The sequence below is a fragment of the Petromyzon marinus genome, chromosome 75 (genome assembly GCF_048934315.1).
Source record: "Petromyzon marinus isolate PM22_M1 ecotype Great Lakes invasive population chromosome 75, UKy_Petmar_22M1.pri1.0, whole genome shotgun sequence".
Classification (NCBI taxonomy): Eukaryota; Metazoa; Chordata; class Hyperoartia; order Petromyzontiformes; family Petromyzontidae; genus Petromyzon; species Petromyzon marinus.
Window position 1 is genome coordinate 7,119,619 of NC_133741.1, and position 14,648 is coordinate 7,134,266.

Below are 14,648 nucleotides of genomic sequence, written 5' to 3' on the forward strand. Positions count from 1 at the left end.
CACTACTCACCACCACCACCACTCACCACTACTCACCACCACCACCACTCACCACTACTCACCACCACCACCACTCACCACTACTCACCACCACCACTCACCACTACTCACCACTACACTCACCACTACTCACCAGCACTCACCACCACTCACCACTACTCACCACCACTACTCACCACTACTCACCACTCACTACTCACCGCTACTACTCACCAGCACTCACCACTACTCACCACCACTACTCACCAGCACTCACCACTACTCACCACTACTCACCACTACTACTCACCACTCACTACTCACCACTACTCACCACTACTCACCACTCACTACTCACCACCACTACTCACCACTCACTAGTCACCACTACTACTCACCAGCACTCACCACTACTCACCACCACCACTCACTACTCACCACTACTCACCACTACTCACCACTACTACTCACCACTCACTACTCACCACTACTCACCACCACTCACCACCACTCACCACTACTCACCACTACACTCACCACCACTCACCACTACTCACCACCACCACTCACCACTACTCACCACTACTCACCACTACTACTCACCACTCACTCCTCACCACTCCTCACCACCACTCACCACTACCGCCCCCACCCCTCCGCTAGCTCATCCTTCCTGGACCTTCTCGAGTTTGAGGGCGGTGGTGAGGGGGGTGGTGAGGGCGGTGGTGAGGGGGGTGGTGAGGGGGGTGGTGAGGGTGGAGGGGAGGGGCTCCCACCCCCCCGTATCCGCGTCCAGGCGTCTGCAGCGCTGCGATTGGCCCCGGTCCTTCGTCAGCGTCGGGCGGTCATGGCTGAGGGCCTCCTGATGGAGGTGGAGTTCTCTACCCTGGGAGACTACCTTCACCTGTTACACCTTGCAGCACGCACCCTGCGTCCTCTGGGTGAGTGGGTGGGTGAGTGGGTGAGTGGGTGAGTGGGTGGGTGAGTGGGTGGGTGAGTGAGTGGGTGAGTGAGTGAGTGGGTGGGTGGGTGAGTGGGTGGGTGAGTGAGTGAGTGAGTGGGTGAGTGAGTGAGTGGGTGGGTGAGTGGGTGGGTGAGTGAGTGAGTGGGTGAGTGAGTGAGTGGGTGCGTGAGTGGGTGAGTGAGTGAGTGGGTGAGTGAGTGAGTGGGTGGGTTGGTGAGTGAGTGGGTGAGTGGGTGAGTGAGTGAGTGGGTGAGTGAGTGGGTGAGTGGGTGAGTGAGTGAGTGAGTGGGTGAGTGAGTGAGTGAGTGGGTGAGTGAGTGAGTGGTGGGTGGGTGAGTGAGTGGGTGGGTGGGTGAGTGGGTGAGTGAGTGGGTGGGTGAGTGGGTGGGTGGGTGAGTGAGTGGGTGAGTGAGTGAGTGAGTTCTCTACCCTGGGAGACTACCTTCACCTGTTACACCTTGCAGCACGCACCCTGCGTCCTCTGGGTGAGTGGGTGGGTGGGTGGGTGAGTGGGTGGGTGAGTGGGTGGGTGAGTGGGTGGGTGAGTGAGTGAGTGGGTGAGTGGGTGAGTGGGTGGGTGGGTGGGTGAGTGGGTGGGTGAGTGGGTGGGTGAGTGAGTGAGTGAGTGGGTGGGTGAGTGAGTGGGTGGGTGAGTGGGTGGGTGGGTGGGTGAGTGGGTGGGTGGGTGGGTGAGTGGGTGGGTGGGTGGGTGAGTGGGTGGGTGGGTGAGTGAGTGGGTGAGTGAGTGAGTGGGTGGGTGAGTGGGTGAGTGAGTGAGTGGGTGAGTGGGTGAGTGAGTGGGTGAGTGGGTGAGTGGGTGAGTGAGTGAGTGGGTGAGTGGGTGGGTGGGTGAGTGGGTTGGTGAGTGGGTGGGTGGGTGAGTGGGTTGGTGAGTGGGTGGGTGGGTGGGTGAGTGAGTGGGTCAGTGAGTGAGTGAGTGAGTGGGTGAGTGAGTGGGTGAGTGAGTGAGTGAGTGGGTGGGTGAGTGAGTGAGTGGGTGAGTGAGTGAGTGAGTGGGTGAGTGGGTGGGTGGGTGAGTGAGTGGGTGAGTGGGTGGGTGGGTGAGTGAGTGAGTGAGTGGGTGAGTGAGTGGGTGAGTGAGTGAGTGAGTGGGTGAGTGAGTGGGTGAGTGAGTGAGTGAGTGGGTGAGTGGGTGAGTGAGTGAGTGAGTGGGTGAGTGAGTGAGTGGGTGAGTGAGTTCTCTACCCTGGGAGACTACCTCCACCTGTTACACCTCGCAGCACGCACCCTGCGTCCTCTGGGTGAGTGGGTGGGTGGGTGGGTGAGTGGGTGGGTGAGTGGGTGAGTGGGTGGGTGAGTGGGTGAGTGGGTGGGTGGGTAAGTGAGTGAGTGGGTGAGTGAGTGAGTGAGTGGGTGAGTGAGTGGGTGGTGGGTGGGTGAGTGAGTGGGTGGGTGAGTGGGTTGGTGAGTGAGTGAGTGGGTGGGTGAGTGGGTGAGTGGGTGGGTGAGTGGGTGGGTGAGTGGGTGGGTGAGTGGGTGGGTGAGTGAGTGGGTGAGTGGGTGGGTGAGTGAGTGAGTGAGTGGGTGGGTGAGTGGGTGGGTGAGTGGGTGGGTGAGTGGGTGGGTGGGTGGGTGAGTGGGTGAGTGAGTGGGTGGGTGGGTGAGTGAGTGGGTGGGTGAGTGAGTGGGTGGGTGGGTGAGTGAGTGGGTGGGTGAGTGAGTGGGTGGGTGAGTGAGTGGGTGAGTGGGTGGGTGAGTGGGTGAGTGAGTGGGTGAGTGGGTGGGTGGGTGAGTGGGTGAGTGAGTGAGTGGGTGAGTGAGTGGGTGAGTGAGTGGGTGAGTGAGTGAGTGGGTGGGTGGGTGAGTGGGTGAGTGAGTGGGTGAGTGAGTGAGTGGGTGAGTGAGTGAGTGAGTGGGTGAGTGAGTGAGTGGGTGAGTGGGTGGGTGGGTGAGTGAGTGGGTGAGTGGCTGGGTGGGTGAGTGAGTGAGTGGGTGAGTGAGGTGGGTGGGTGAGTGAGTGAGTGAGTGGGTGAGTGAGTGGGTGAGTGGGTGGGTGGGTGAGTGAGTGAGTGAGTGGGTGAGTGAGTGGGTGAGTGAGTGAGTGGGTGAGTGAGTGGGTGGGTGGGTGGGTGAGTGGGTGGGTGGGTGGGTGAGCGAGTGAGTGTGTGGGTGGGTGAGTGAGTGAGTGAGTGGGTGGGTGAGTGGGTGAGTGAGTGGGTGAGTGGGTGAGTGAGTGAGTGAGTGGGTGAGTGGGTGGGTGAGTGGGTGGGTGGGTGAGTGGGTTGGTGAGTGGGTGGGTGGGTGAGTGGGTTGGTGAGTGGGTGGGTGGGTGGGTGAGTGAGTGGGTCAGTGAGTGAGTGAGTGAGTGGGTGAGTGAGTGGGTGAGTGAGTGAGTGGGTGTGTGGGTGAGTGGGTGAGTGAGTGAGTGGGTGAGTGAGTGGGTGAGTGAGTGAGTGAGTGGGTGAGTGAGTGGGTGGGTGAGTGAGTGAGTGAGTGGGTGGGTGAGTGAGTGGGTGGGTGGGTGGGTGAGTGAGTGAGTGGGTGGGTGAGTGGGTGGGTGAGTGAGTGGGTGGGTGAGTGAGTGAGTGAGTGGGTGAGTGAGTGAGTGAGTGGGTGGGTGGGTGGGTAAGTGAGTGAGTGGGTGGGTGAGTGAGTGAGTGGGTGAGTGAGTGAGTGGGTGGTGGGTGGGTGAGTGGGTGGGTGGGTGAGTGGGTTGGTGAGTGGGTGGGTGGGTGAGTGGGTTGGTGAGTGGGTGGGTGGGTGGGTGAGTGAGTGGGTCAGTGAGTGAGTGAGTGAGTGGGTGAGTGAGTGGGTGAGTGAGTGAGTGGGTGTGTGGGTGAGTGGGTGAGTGAGTGAGTGGGTGAGTGGGTGGGTGAGTGGGTGGGTGAGTGAGTGAGTGAGTGGGTGAGTGAGTGGGTGAGTGAGTGAGTGGGTGAGTGGGTGAGTGAGTGAGTGAGTGGGTGGGTGAGTGAGTGGGTGGGTGAGTGAGTGAGTGAGTGGGTGAGTGAGTGAGTGAGTGGGTGGGTGGGTGGGTAAGTGAGTGAGTGGGTGGGTGAGTGAGTGAGTGGGTGAGTGAGTGAGTGGGTGGTGGGTGGGTGAGTGGGTGGGTGGGTGAGTGGGTTGGTGAGTGGGTGGGTGGGTGAGTGGGTTGGTGAGTGGGTGGGTGGGTGGGTGAGTGAGTGGGTCAGTGAGTGAGTGAGTGAGTGGGTGAGTGAGTGGGTGAGTGAGTGAGTGGGTGTGTGGGTGAGTGGGTGAGTGAGTGAGTGGGTGAGTGGGTGGGTGAGTGGGTGGGTGAGTGAGTGAGTGGGTGAGTGAGTGAGTGAGTGGGTGAGTGAGTGGGTGAGTGAGTGGGTGAGTGAGTGGGTGAGTGAGTGGGTGGGTGGGTGAGTGAGTGGGTGAGTGAGTGGGTGAGTGAGTGGGTGGGTGGGTGGGTGAGTGGGTGAATGAGTGGGTGGGTGGGTGGGTGAGTGAGTGGGTGGGTGGGTGGGTGGGTGAGTGAGTGGGTGAGTGAGTGAGTGAGTTGGTGGGTGGGTGAGTGAGTGAGTGGGTGGGTGAGTGAGTGGGTGAGTGAGTGAGTGGGTGGGTGAGTGAGTGAGTGGGTGGGTGAGTGAGTGAGTGGGTGAGTGAGTGAGTGGGTGAGTGAGTGGGTGGGTGGGTGGGTGAGTGAGTGGGTGAGTGGGTGGGTGGGTGAGTGGGTGAGTGAATGAGTGGGTGAGTGAGTGGGTGGGTGAGTGGGTGAGTGAGTGGGTGAGTGAGTGGGTGGGTGAGTGAGTGAGTGGGTGAGTGGGTGGGTGAGTGGGTGGGTGGGTGAGTGAGTGGGTGGGTGGGTGAGTGGATGGGTGAGTGCGTGGGTGAGTGGGTGGGTGAGTGAGTGAGTGAGTGGGTGAGTGAGTGGGTGGGTGAATGAGTGAGTGAGTGAGTGGGTGAGTGAGTGGGTGGGTGAGTGAGTGGGTGGGTGGGTGAGTGAGTGGGTGGGTGAGTGGGTGGGTGAGTGAGTGAGTGAGTGGGTGAGTGAGTGAGTGGGTGAGTGAGTGGGTGGGTGAGTGAGTGGGTGAGTGGGTGGGTGGGTGGGTGAGTGGGTGGGTGGGTGGGTGGGTCAGTGAGTGAGTGAGTGGGTGGGTGAGTGAGTGAGTGGGTGAGTGAGTGGGTGGGTGGGTGAGTGGGTGAGTGGGTGGGTGGGTGAGTGGGTGAGTGAGTGAGTGGGTGGGTGAGTGAGTGGGTGGGTGAGTGAGTGAGTGGGTGGGTGGGTGAGTGAGTGAGTGGGTGAGTGGGTGAGTGGGTGGGTGAGTGAGTGGGTGGGTGGGTGAGTGGGTGGGTGAGTGGGTGGGTGGGTGGGTGGGTGGGTGAGTGAGTGGGTGAGTGGGTGGGTGGGTGAGTGAGTGGGTGGGTGGGTGGGTGAGTGAGTGAGTGGGTGAGTGGGTGGGTGAGTGAGTGGGTGAGTGGGTGGGTGGGTGAGTGAGTGAGTGGGTGAGTGGGTGGGTGAGTGAGTGGGTGAGTGGGTGGGTGAGTGGGTGGGTGAGTGAGTGGGTGGGTGGGTGGGTGGGTGAGTGAGTGGGTGAGTGGGTGGGTGGGTGAGTGAGTGGGTGGGTGGGTGGGTGAGTGAGTGAGTGAGTGGGTGAGTGGGTGGGTGAGTGAGTGGGTGAGTGGGTGGGTGAGTGGGTGGGTGAGTGAGTGGGTGGGTGGGTGGGTGAGTGAGTGGGTGGGTGGGTGAGTGGGTTGGTGAGTGGGTCGATGAGTGAGTGAGTGGGTGGGTGAGTGAGTGAGTGAGTGGGTGAGTGAGTGAGTGAGTGGGTGGGTGAGTGAGTGAGTGGGTGAGTGGGTGGGTGAGTGAGTGAGTGGGTGGGTGGGTGGGTGGGTGAGTGGGTGGGTGAGTGAGTGAGTGAGTGGGTGGGTGGGTGGGTGGGTGAGTGAGTGAGTGGGTGAGTGAGTGGGTGGGTGAGTGAGTGAGTGGGTGAGTGAGTGGGTGAGTGACTAAGTGAGTGACTAAGTGACTAATTCAGTCAGTGTGTCTGTGCAGGTGACATGGCCATTGTGTACCTGGTGACTGTGTGTGTGAGTGAGTGAGTGTGTGATGAGTGTGTGAGTGAGTGACTAAGTGAGTGACTGAGTGAGTGACTAAGTGACTAAGTAAGTGACTAAGTGTGTGTGTGTGCAGGTGACTTGGCCATTGTGTACCTGGTGACTGTGTGTGTGAGTGTGTGAGTGTGTGAGTGAGTGTGTGAGTGTATGAGTGAGTGACTGTGTGACTGTGTGAGTGTGTGTGTGACTGTGTGTGTAAGTGAGTGTGTAAGTGACTAAGTGACTAAGTGTGTGTGAGTGACTAAGTGTGTGTGTGTGCAGGTGACTTGGCCATTGTGTACCTGGCGACTGTGTCTGTAAGTGAGTGACTGTGTGAGTGAGTGACTGTGTGAGTGACTAAGTGACTGACTAAGTGTGTGACTGTGTGTGCAGGTGACCAGGCCATTGTGTACCTGGTGAGTGTGTTAGTGAGTGACTGTGTGAGTGACTGTGTGAGTGAGTGACTGTGTGAGTGAGTGACTGTGTGAGTGAGTGACTGTGTGAGTGAGTGACTAAGTGACTGACTAAGTGACTGACTAAGTGACTGACTAAGTGTGTGACTGTGTGCAGGTGACTTGGCCATTGTGCACCTGGTGACTGAGTGACTGTGTGAGTGTGAGAGTGAGTGAGTGACTGTGTGAGTGACTGTGTGAGTGACTGTGTGAGTGACTAAGTGAGTGACTAAGTGTGTGTGTGTATGTGTGCAGGTGACAAGGCCATTGTGTACCTGGTGACTGTGTGAGTGTGTAAGTGACTGTGTGAGTGACTGTGTGAGTGACTAAGTGACTGTATGAGTGTGTGTGTGTCTGTGCAGGTGACTTGGCCATTGTGTACCTGGTGACTGTGTTACTGTGTGTGTGAGTGTGTGAGTGTATGAGTGTGTGAGTGTGTGAGTGACTGTGTGTGTAAATGAGTGTGTAAGTGACTAAGTGACTAAGAGTGTGTGTGTGCAGGTGACTTGGCCATTGTGTACCTGGTGACTGTTACTGTGTGAGTGTGTAAGTGACTGTGAGTGACTAAGTGACTAAGTAAGTGACTATGTGAGTGACTAAGTGAGTGACTAAGTGACTAGTTTGGTGTGCAGGTGACCAGGCCATTGTGTACCTGGTGAGTGTGTGAGTGTGTAAGTGACTAAGTAATTGACTGTGTGTGTGTGCAGGTGACCAGGCCATTGTGTACCTGGTGACTGTGTGTGTGTGAGTGTGTAAGTGAGTGTGTAAGTGACTAAGTGAGTGACTAAGTGTGTGACTGTGTATGTGTGCAGGTGACCAGGCCATTGTGTACCTGGTTAGTGAGTGAGTGTGTGAGTGAGTGACTCTGTGAGTGAGTGTGTGAGTGAGTGACTGTGTGAGTGAGTGTGTGAGTGACTAAGTGAGTGACTAAGTGTGTGTGTGTGTATGTGTGCAGGTGACTTGGCCATTGTGTACCTGGTGAGTGAGTGAGTGTGTGGGTGAGTGACTGTGTGAGTGACTGACTAAGTGACTGACTAAGTGTGTGTGTGTGTGTGTGTGCAGGTGACCAGGCCATTGTGTACCTGGTGAGTGACTGAGTGACTGAGTGAGTGACTGAGTGAGTGACTAAGTGACTGACTAAGTGACTGACTAAGTGTGTGTGTGTGCAGGTGACTTGGCCATTGTGTACCTGGTGACTGTGTGTGTGAGTGAGTGAGTGTGAGTGTGTGAGTGTATGAGTGAGTGACTGTGTGAGTGTGTAAGTGTGTGTGTGACTGAGTGAGTGTGTGACTGAGTAAGTGTGTCTGTGCAGGTGACTTGGCCATTGTGTACCTGGTGACTGTGTGTGTGAGTGAGTGTGTGAGTGTGTGAGTGAGTGTGTGAGTGTATGAGTGAGTGACTGTGTGAGTGTATGAGTGAGTGACTGTGTGACTGTGTGAGTGTGTGTGTGACTGAGTGAGTGTGTGACTAAGTGACTGAGTGAGTGTGTCTGTGCAGGTGACTTGGCCATTGTGTACCTGGTGACTGAGTGACTGTGTGAGTGTGTGAGCGTGTGAGTGTGTGAGTGTGTGAGTGACTGTGTGAGTGTGTGAGTGACTGTGTGAGTGAGTGAGTGACTGTGAGTGACTGTGTGAGTGACTGTGTGAGTGACTGTGTGAGTGACTAAGTGAGTGACTAAGTGTGTGTGTGTATGTGTGCAGGTGACAAGGCCGTTGTGTACCTGGTGACTGTGTGAGTGTGTAAGTGACTGTGTGAGTGACTGTATGAGTGACTAAGTGACTGTATGAGTGTGTGTGTCTCTGCAGGTGACCAGGCCATTGTGTACCTGGTGACTGAGTGACTGTGAGTGTATGAGTGTGTGAGTGTGTGAGTGTAAATGAGTGTGTAAATGAGTGTGTAAGTGACTAAGTAACTAAGAGTGTGTGTGTGCAGGTGACTTGGCCATTGTGTACCTGGTGACTGTGTTACTGTGTGAGTGTGTAAGTGACTGTGAGTGACTAAGTGACTAAGTAAGTGACTATGTGAGTGACTAAGTGAGTGACTAAGTGACTAGTTTGGTGTCTGTGCAGGTGACCAGGCCATTGTGTACCTGGTGACTGTGTGTGTGTGAGTGTGTAAGTGAGTGTGTAAGTGACTAAGTGAGTGACTAAGTGTGTGACTGTGTATGTGTGCAGGTGACCAGGCCATTGTGTACCTGGTGACTGTGTGAGTGTGTGAGTGACTGTGTGAGTGACTAAGTGACTGTATGAGTGTGTGTGTGTCTGTGCAGGTGACTTGGCCATTGTGTACCTGGTGACTGTGTGAGTGTGTAAGTGACTGTGTGAGTGACTGTGTGAGTGACTAAGTGACTGTATGAGTGTGTGTGTGTCTGTGCAGGTGACTTGGCCATTGTGTACCTGGTGACTGTGTGAGTGTGTAAGTGACTGTGTGACTGTGTAAGTGAGTGTGTAAGTGACTAAGTGAGTGACTGTGTATGTGTGCAGGTAACCAGGCCATTGTGTACCTGGTGAGTGAGTGAGTGTGTGAGTGACTCTGTGAGTGAGTGTGTGAGTGAGTGTCTGTGTGAGTGAGTGTGTGAGTGACTAAGTGAGTGACTGTGTATGTGTGCAGGTGACCAGGCCATTGTGTACCTGGTGAGTGAGTGAGTGTGTGAGTGAGTGACTCTGTGAGTGAGTGTGTGAGTGAGTGACTGTGTGAGTGAGTGTGTGAGTGACTAAGTGAGTGACTAAGTGTGTGTGTGTATGTGTGCAGGTGACTTGGCCATTGTGTACCTGGTGAGTGAGTGAGTGTGTGGGTGAGTGACTGTGTGAGTGACTGACTAAGTGACTGACTAAGTGTGTGTGTGTGTGCAGGTGACCAGGCCATTGTGTACCTGGTGAGTGACTGAGTGACTGAGTGAGTGACTGAGTGAGTGACTAAGTGACTGACTAAGTGACTGACTAAGTGACTGACTAAGTGTGTGTGTGTGCAGGTGACTTGGCCATTGTGTACCTGGTGACTGTGTGTGTGAGTGAGTGAGTGTGAGTGTGTGAGTGTATGAGTGAGTGACTGTGTGAGTGTGTAAGTGTGTGTGTGACTGAGTGAGTGTGTCACTGAGTAAGTGTGTCTGTGCAGGTGACTTGGCCATTGTGTACCTGGTGACTGTGTGTGTGAGTGAGTGAGTGTGTGAGTGTGTGAGTGAGTGTGTGAGTGTATGAGTGAGTGACTGTGTGACTGTGTGAGTGTGTGTGTGACTGAGTGAGTGTGTGACTAAGTGACTGAGTGAGTGTGTCTGTGCAGGTGACTTGGCCATTGTGTACCTGGTGACTGAGTGACTGTGTGAGTGTGTGAGCGTGTGAGTGTGTGAGTGTGTGAGTGACTGTGTGAGTGTGTGAGTGACTGTGTGAGTGAGTGAGTGAGTGACTGTGAGTGACTGTGTGAGTGACTGTGTGAGTGACTGTGTGAGTGACTAAGTGAGTGACTAAGTGTGTGTGTATGTGTGCAGGTGACAAGGCCGTTGTGTACCTGGTGACTGTGTGAGTGTGTAAGTGACTGTGTGAGTGACTGTGTGAGTGACTAAGTGACTGTATGAGTGTGTGTGTCTGTGCAGGTGACCAGGCCATTGTGTACCTGGTGACTGAGTGACTGTGTGTGTGAGTGTGTGAGTGTAAATGAGTGTGTAAATGAGTGTGTAAGTGACTAAGTGACTAAGAGTGTGTGTGTGCAGGTGACTTGGCCATTGTGTACCTGGTGACTGTGTTACTGTGTGAGTGTGTAAGTGACTGTGAGTGACTAAGTGACTATGTGAGTGACTAAGTGAGTGACTAAGCGACTAGTTTGGTGTCTGTGCAGGTGACCAGGCCATTGTGTACCTGGTGACTGTGTGTGTGTGAGTGTGTAAGTGAGTGTGTAAGTGACTAAGTGAGTGACTAAGTGTGTGACTGTGTATGTGTGCAGGTGACCAGGCCATTGTGTACCTGGTGACTGTGTGAGTGTGTGAGTGACTGTGTGAGTGACTAAGTGACTGTATGAGTGTGTGTGTGTGTCTGTGCAGGTGACTTGGCCATTGTGTACCTGGTGACTGTGTGAGTGTGTAAGTGACTGTGTGAGTGACTGTGTGAGTGACTAAGTGACTGTATGAGTGTGTGTGTGTGTCTGTGCAGGTGACTTGGCCATTGTGTACCTAGTGACTGTGTGAGTGTGTAAGTGACTGTGTGACTGTGTAAGTGAGTGTGTAAGTGACTAAGTGAGTGACTGTGTATGTGTGCAGGTAACCAGGCCATTGTGTACCTGGTGAGTGAGTGAGTGTGTGAGTGACTCTGTGAGTGAGTGTGTGAGTGAGTGTCTGTGTGAGTGAGTGTGTGAGTGACTAAGTGAGTGACTGTGTATGTGTGCAGGTGACCAGGCCATTGTGTACCTGGTGAGTGAGTGAGTGTGTGAGTGAGTGAGTGTGTGAGTGAGTGACTGTGTGAGTGAGTGTGTGAGTGACTAAGTGAGTGACTAAGTGTGTGTGTGTGTATGTGTGCAGGTGACTTGGCCATTGTGTACCTGGTGAGTGAGTGAGTGTGTGGGTGAGTGACTGTGTGAGTGACTGACTAAGTGACTGACTAAGTGTGTGTGTGTGTGCAGGTGACCAGGCCATTGTGTACCTGGTGAGTGACTGAGTGAGTGACTGAGTGAGTGACTGAGTGAGTGACTGAGTGAGTGACTAAGTGACTGACTAAGTGACTGACTAAGTGTGTGTGTGTGCAGGTGACTTGGCCATTGTGTACCTGGCGACTGTGTGTGTGAGTGTGCGAGTGAGTGAGTGAGTGACTGTGTGAGTGACTAAGTGACTAAGTGACTGTGTGTGTCTGTGCAGGTGACCAGGCCATTGTGTACCTGGTGACTGAGTGACTGTGTGAGTGTGTAAGTGACTGTGTGACTGACTAAGTGACTAAGTAAGTGACTGTGTGTGTCTGTGCAGGTGACCAGGCCATTGTGTACCTTGTGACTGTGTGAGTGTGTAAGTGGCTGTGTGAGTGACTGTGTGAGTGACTAAGTGAATGTGTGACTGTATGTGCAGGTGACTTGGCCATTGTGTACCTGGTGACTGAGTGATTAAGTGAGTGAGTGAGTGACTAAGTGAGTGAGTCAGTGACTGTGTGAGTGTGTGAGTGACTGTGTGAGTGACTAAGTGACTGACTAAGTAAGTGACTAAGTGACTGTGTGTGTCTGTGCAGGTGACCAGGCCATTGTGTACCTGGTGACTGAGTGAGTGTGTGAGTGACTGTGTGTGTGTGAGTGAGTGTGTGTGTGAGTGACTGTGTGTGTGAGTGACTGTGTGACTGACTAAGTGAGTGACTGTGTCACTGACTAAGTGACTGTCTGTGCAGGTGACCAGGCCATTGTGTACCTGGTGACTGAGTGAGTGAGTGAGTGACTGTGTGTGTGAGTGACTGTGTGACTGACTAAGTGAGTGACTAAGTGACTAACTAAGTGACGAAGTAAGTGACTAAGTGACTGTGTGTCTGTGCAGGTGACCAGGCCATTGTGTACCTGGTGAATGAGTGAGTGACTATGTGAGTGTGTGAGTGTATGAGTGTATAAGTGAGTGACTGTGTGAGTGAGTGACTAAGTGACTGTCTGTGCAGGTGACCAGGCCATTGTGTACCTGGTGACTGAGTGAGTGAGTGACTGTGTGAGTGACTAAGTGACTAACTAAGTGACTAAGTAAGTGACTGTGTGTCTGTGCAGGTGACCAGGCCATTGTGTACCTGGTGACTGAGTGAGTGACTATGTGAGTGTGTGAGTGTGTGAGTGAGTGACTAAGTGACTGACTAAGTGACTGACTAAGTGACTGTGTGTGCAGGTGACCAGGCCATTGTGTACCTGGTGAATGAGTGAGTGACTACGTGAGTGTGTGAGTGTATGAGGGTATAAGTGAGTGACTGTGTGAGTGAGTGATTAAGTGACTGTCTGTGCAGGTGACCAGGCCATTGTGTACCTGGTGAGTGTGTGAGTGTATGAGTGAGTGACTGTGTGAGTGAGTGAGTGACTAAGTGAGTGACTAAGTGACTGTGTGTGCAGGTGACCAGGCCATTGTGTACCTGGTGACTGTGTGAGTGTGTGAGTGAGTGACTGTGTAAGTGGGTAAGTGACTGTGTGAGTGACTAAGTGACTGTGTGAGTGACTGTGTGTGCAGGTGACCAGGCCATTGTGTACCTGGTGACTGAGTGAGTGAGTGACTGTGTGAGTGACTAAGTGACTGTGTGAGTGACTGTGTGTGCAGGTGACCAGGCCATTGTGTACCTGATGGCTGAGTGATTGAGTGAGTGAGTGAGTGACTAAGTGAGTGAGTGAGTGACTGTGTGTCTGTGCAGGTGACCAGGCCATTGTGTACCTGGTGAGTGAGTGAGTGACTGTGTGAGTGTGTGAGTGACTGTGTGAGTGACTAAGTGACTGACTAAGTGAGTGACTAAGTGACTGTGTGTACAGGTGACCAGGCCATTGTGTACCTGGCGGCTGAGTGAGTGAGTGACTGTGTGAGTGACTAAGTGAGTGACTACATGACTAAGTGACTGACTAAGTGACTGACTAAGAGACTGTGTGTGCAGGTGACCAGGCCATTGTGTACCTGGTGACTGTGTGAGTGAGTGAGTGTGTGAGTGACTGACTGTGTGAGTGAGTGAGTGACTGACTGTGTGTCTGTGCAGGTGACCAGGCCATTGTGTACCTGGCGGCTGAGTGAGTGAGTGAGTGTGTGAGTGACTGTGTGAGTGAGTGTGTGAGTGAGTGACTGACTGACTGTGTGACTGTCTGTGCAGGTGACCAGGCCATTGTGTACCTGGTGACTGAGTGAGTGAGTGACTATGTGAGTGTGTGAGTGTGTGAGTGTATGAGTGAGTGACTGTGTGAGTGAGTGACTGACTGACTGACTGTGTATCTGTGCAGGTGACCAGGCCATTGTGTACCTGGTGACTGAGTGAGTGAGTGACTATGTGAGTGTGTGAGTGTATGAGTGAGTGACTGTGTGAGTGAGTGAGTGACTAAGTGACTGTGTATCTGTGCAGGTGACCAGGCCATTGTGTACCTGGTGACTGAGTGAGTGAGTGACTATGTGAGTGTGTGAGTGTGTGAGTGTATCAGTGAGTGAGTGACTATGTGAGTGTGTGAGTGTGTGAGTGTATGAGTGAGTGACTGTGTGAGTGAGTGACTGACTGACTGACTGTGTATCTGTGCAGGTGACCAGGCCATTGTGTACCTGGTGAGTGTGTGACTGTGTGAGTGACTGTGTGAGTGAGTGACTAAGTGACTGTGTATCTTTGCAGGTGACCAGGCCATTGTGTACCTGGTGAGTGTGTGAGTGTGTGAGTGACTAAGTGACTAACTAAGTGACTGACTAAGTGACTGTGTATCTGTGCAGGTGACCAGGCCATTGTGTACCTGGTGAGTGTGTGATTGTGTAAGTGACTAAGTAAGTGACTGTGTATGTGTGCAGGTGACCAGGCCATTGTGTACCTGGTGAGTGTGTGATTGTGTAAGTGACTAAGTAAGTGACTGTGTATGTGTGCAGGTGACCAGGCCATTGTGTACCTGGTGAGTGTGTGAGTGTGTGAGTGACTAAGTGACTAACTAAGTGACTAAGTGACTGTGTATGTGTGCAGGTGACCAGGCCATTGTGTACCTGGTGAGTGTGTGAGTGTGTAAGTGACTAAGTAAGTGACTGTGTATCTGTGTAGGTGACCAGGCCATTGTGTACCTGGTGAGTGTGTGAGTGTGTGAGTGACTAAGTGACTAACTAAGTGACTAAGTGACTGTGTATCTGTGTAGGTGACCAGGCCATTGTGTACCTGGTGAGTGTGTGAGTGTGTGAGTGACTAAGTGACTAACTAAGTGACTAAGTAAGTGACTGTGTATCTGTGCAGGTGACCAGGCCATTGTGTACCTGGTGAGTGTGTGAGTGTGTGAGTGACTAAGTGACTAACTAAGTGACTAAGTGACTGTGTATCTGTGCAGGTGACCAGGCCATTGTGTACCTGGTGAGTGTGTGAGTGTGTGAGTGACTAAGTGACTAACTAAGTGACTAAGTGACTGTGTATCTGTGCAGGTGACCAGGCCATTGTGTACCTGGTGAGTGTGTGAGTGTGTGAGTGACTAAGTAAGTGACTGTGTATCTGTGTAGGTGACCAGGCCATTGTGTACCTGGTGAGTGTGTGAGTGTGTAAGTGACTAAGTAAGTGACTGTGTATCTGTGTAGGTGACCAGGCCATTGT

At 53.5% G+C, this 14,648-nt stretch overlaps 1 protein-coding gene and 2 pseudogenes across 2 annotated transcripts in view; 1 reads left to right on the top strand and 2 right to left on the bottom strand.

Annotated features, from left to right (window-relative positions):
• The window catches only part of LOC142907164 (uncharacterized), a 198,912-nt gene that overhangs the window by 3,878 nt on the left and 180,386 nt on the right, over positions 1 to 14,648 (top strand). For both annotated transcript variants that reach the window (XM_076056412.1, XM_076056411.1), the window contains exon 2: positions 643 to 920. In XM_076056412.1, coding sequence (XP_075912527.1) covers positions 643 to 920 — 278 coding nt within the window. The remainder of the gene's footprint in view (positions 1 to 642; positions 921 to 14,648) is intronic.
• Positions 932 to 2,145, bottom strand: LOC142907178 (uncharacterized; annotated as a pseudogene).
• Positions 3,682 to 4,721, bottom strand: LOC142907179 (uncharacterized; annotated as a pseudogene).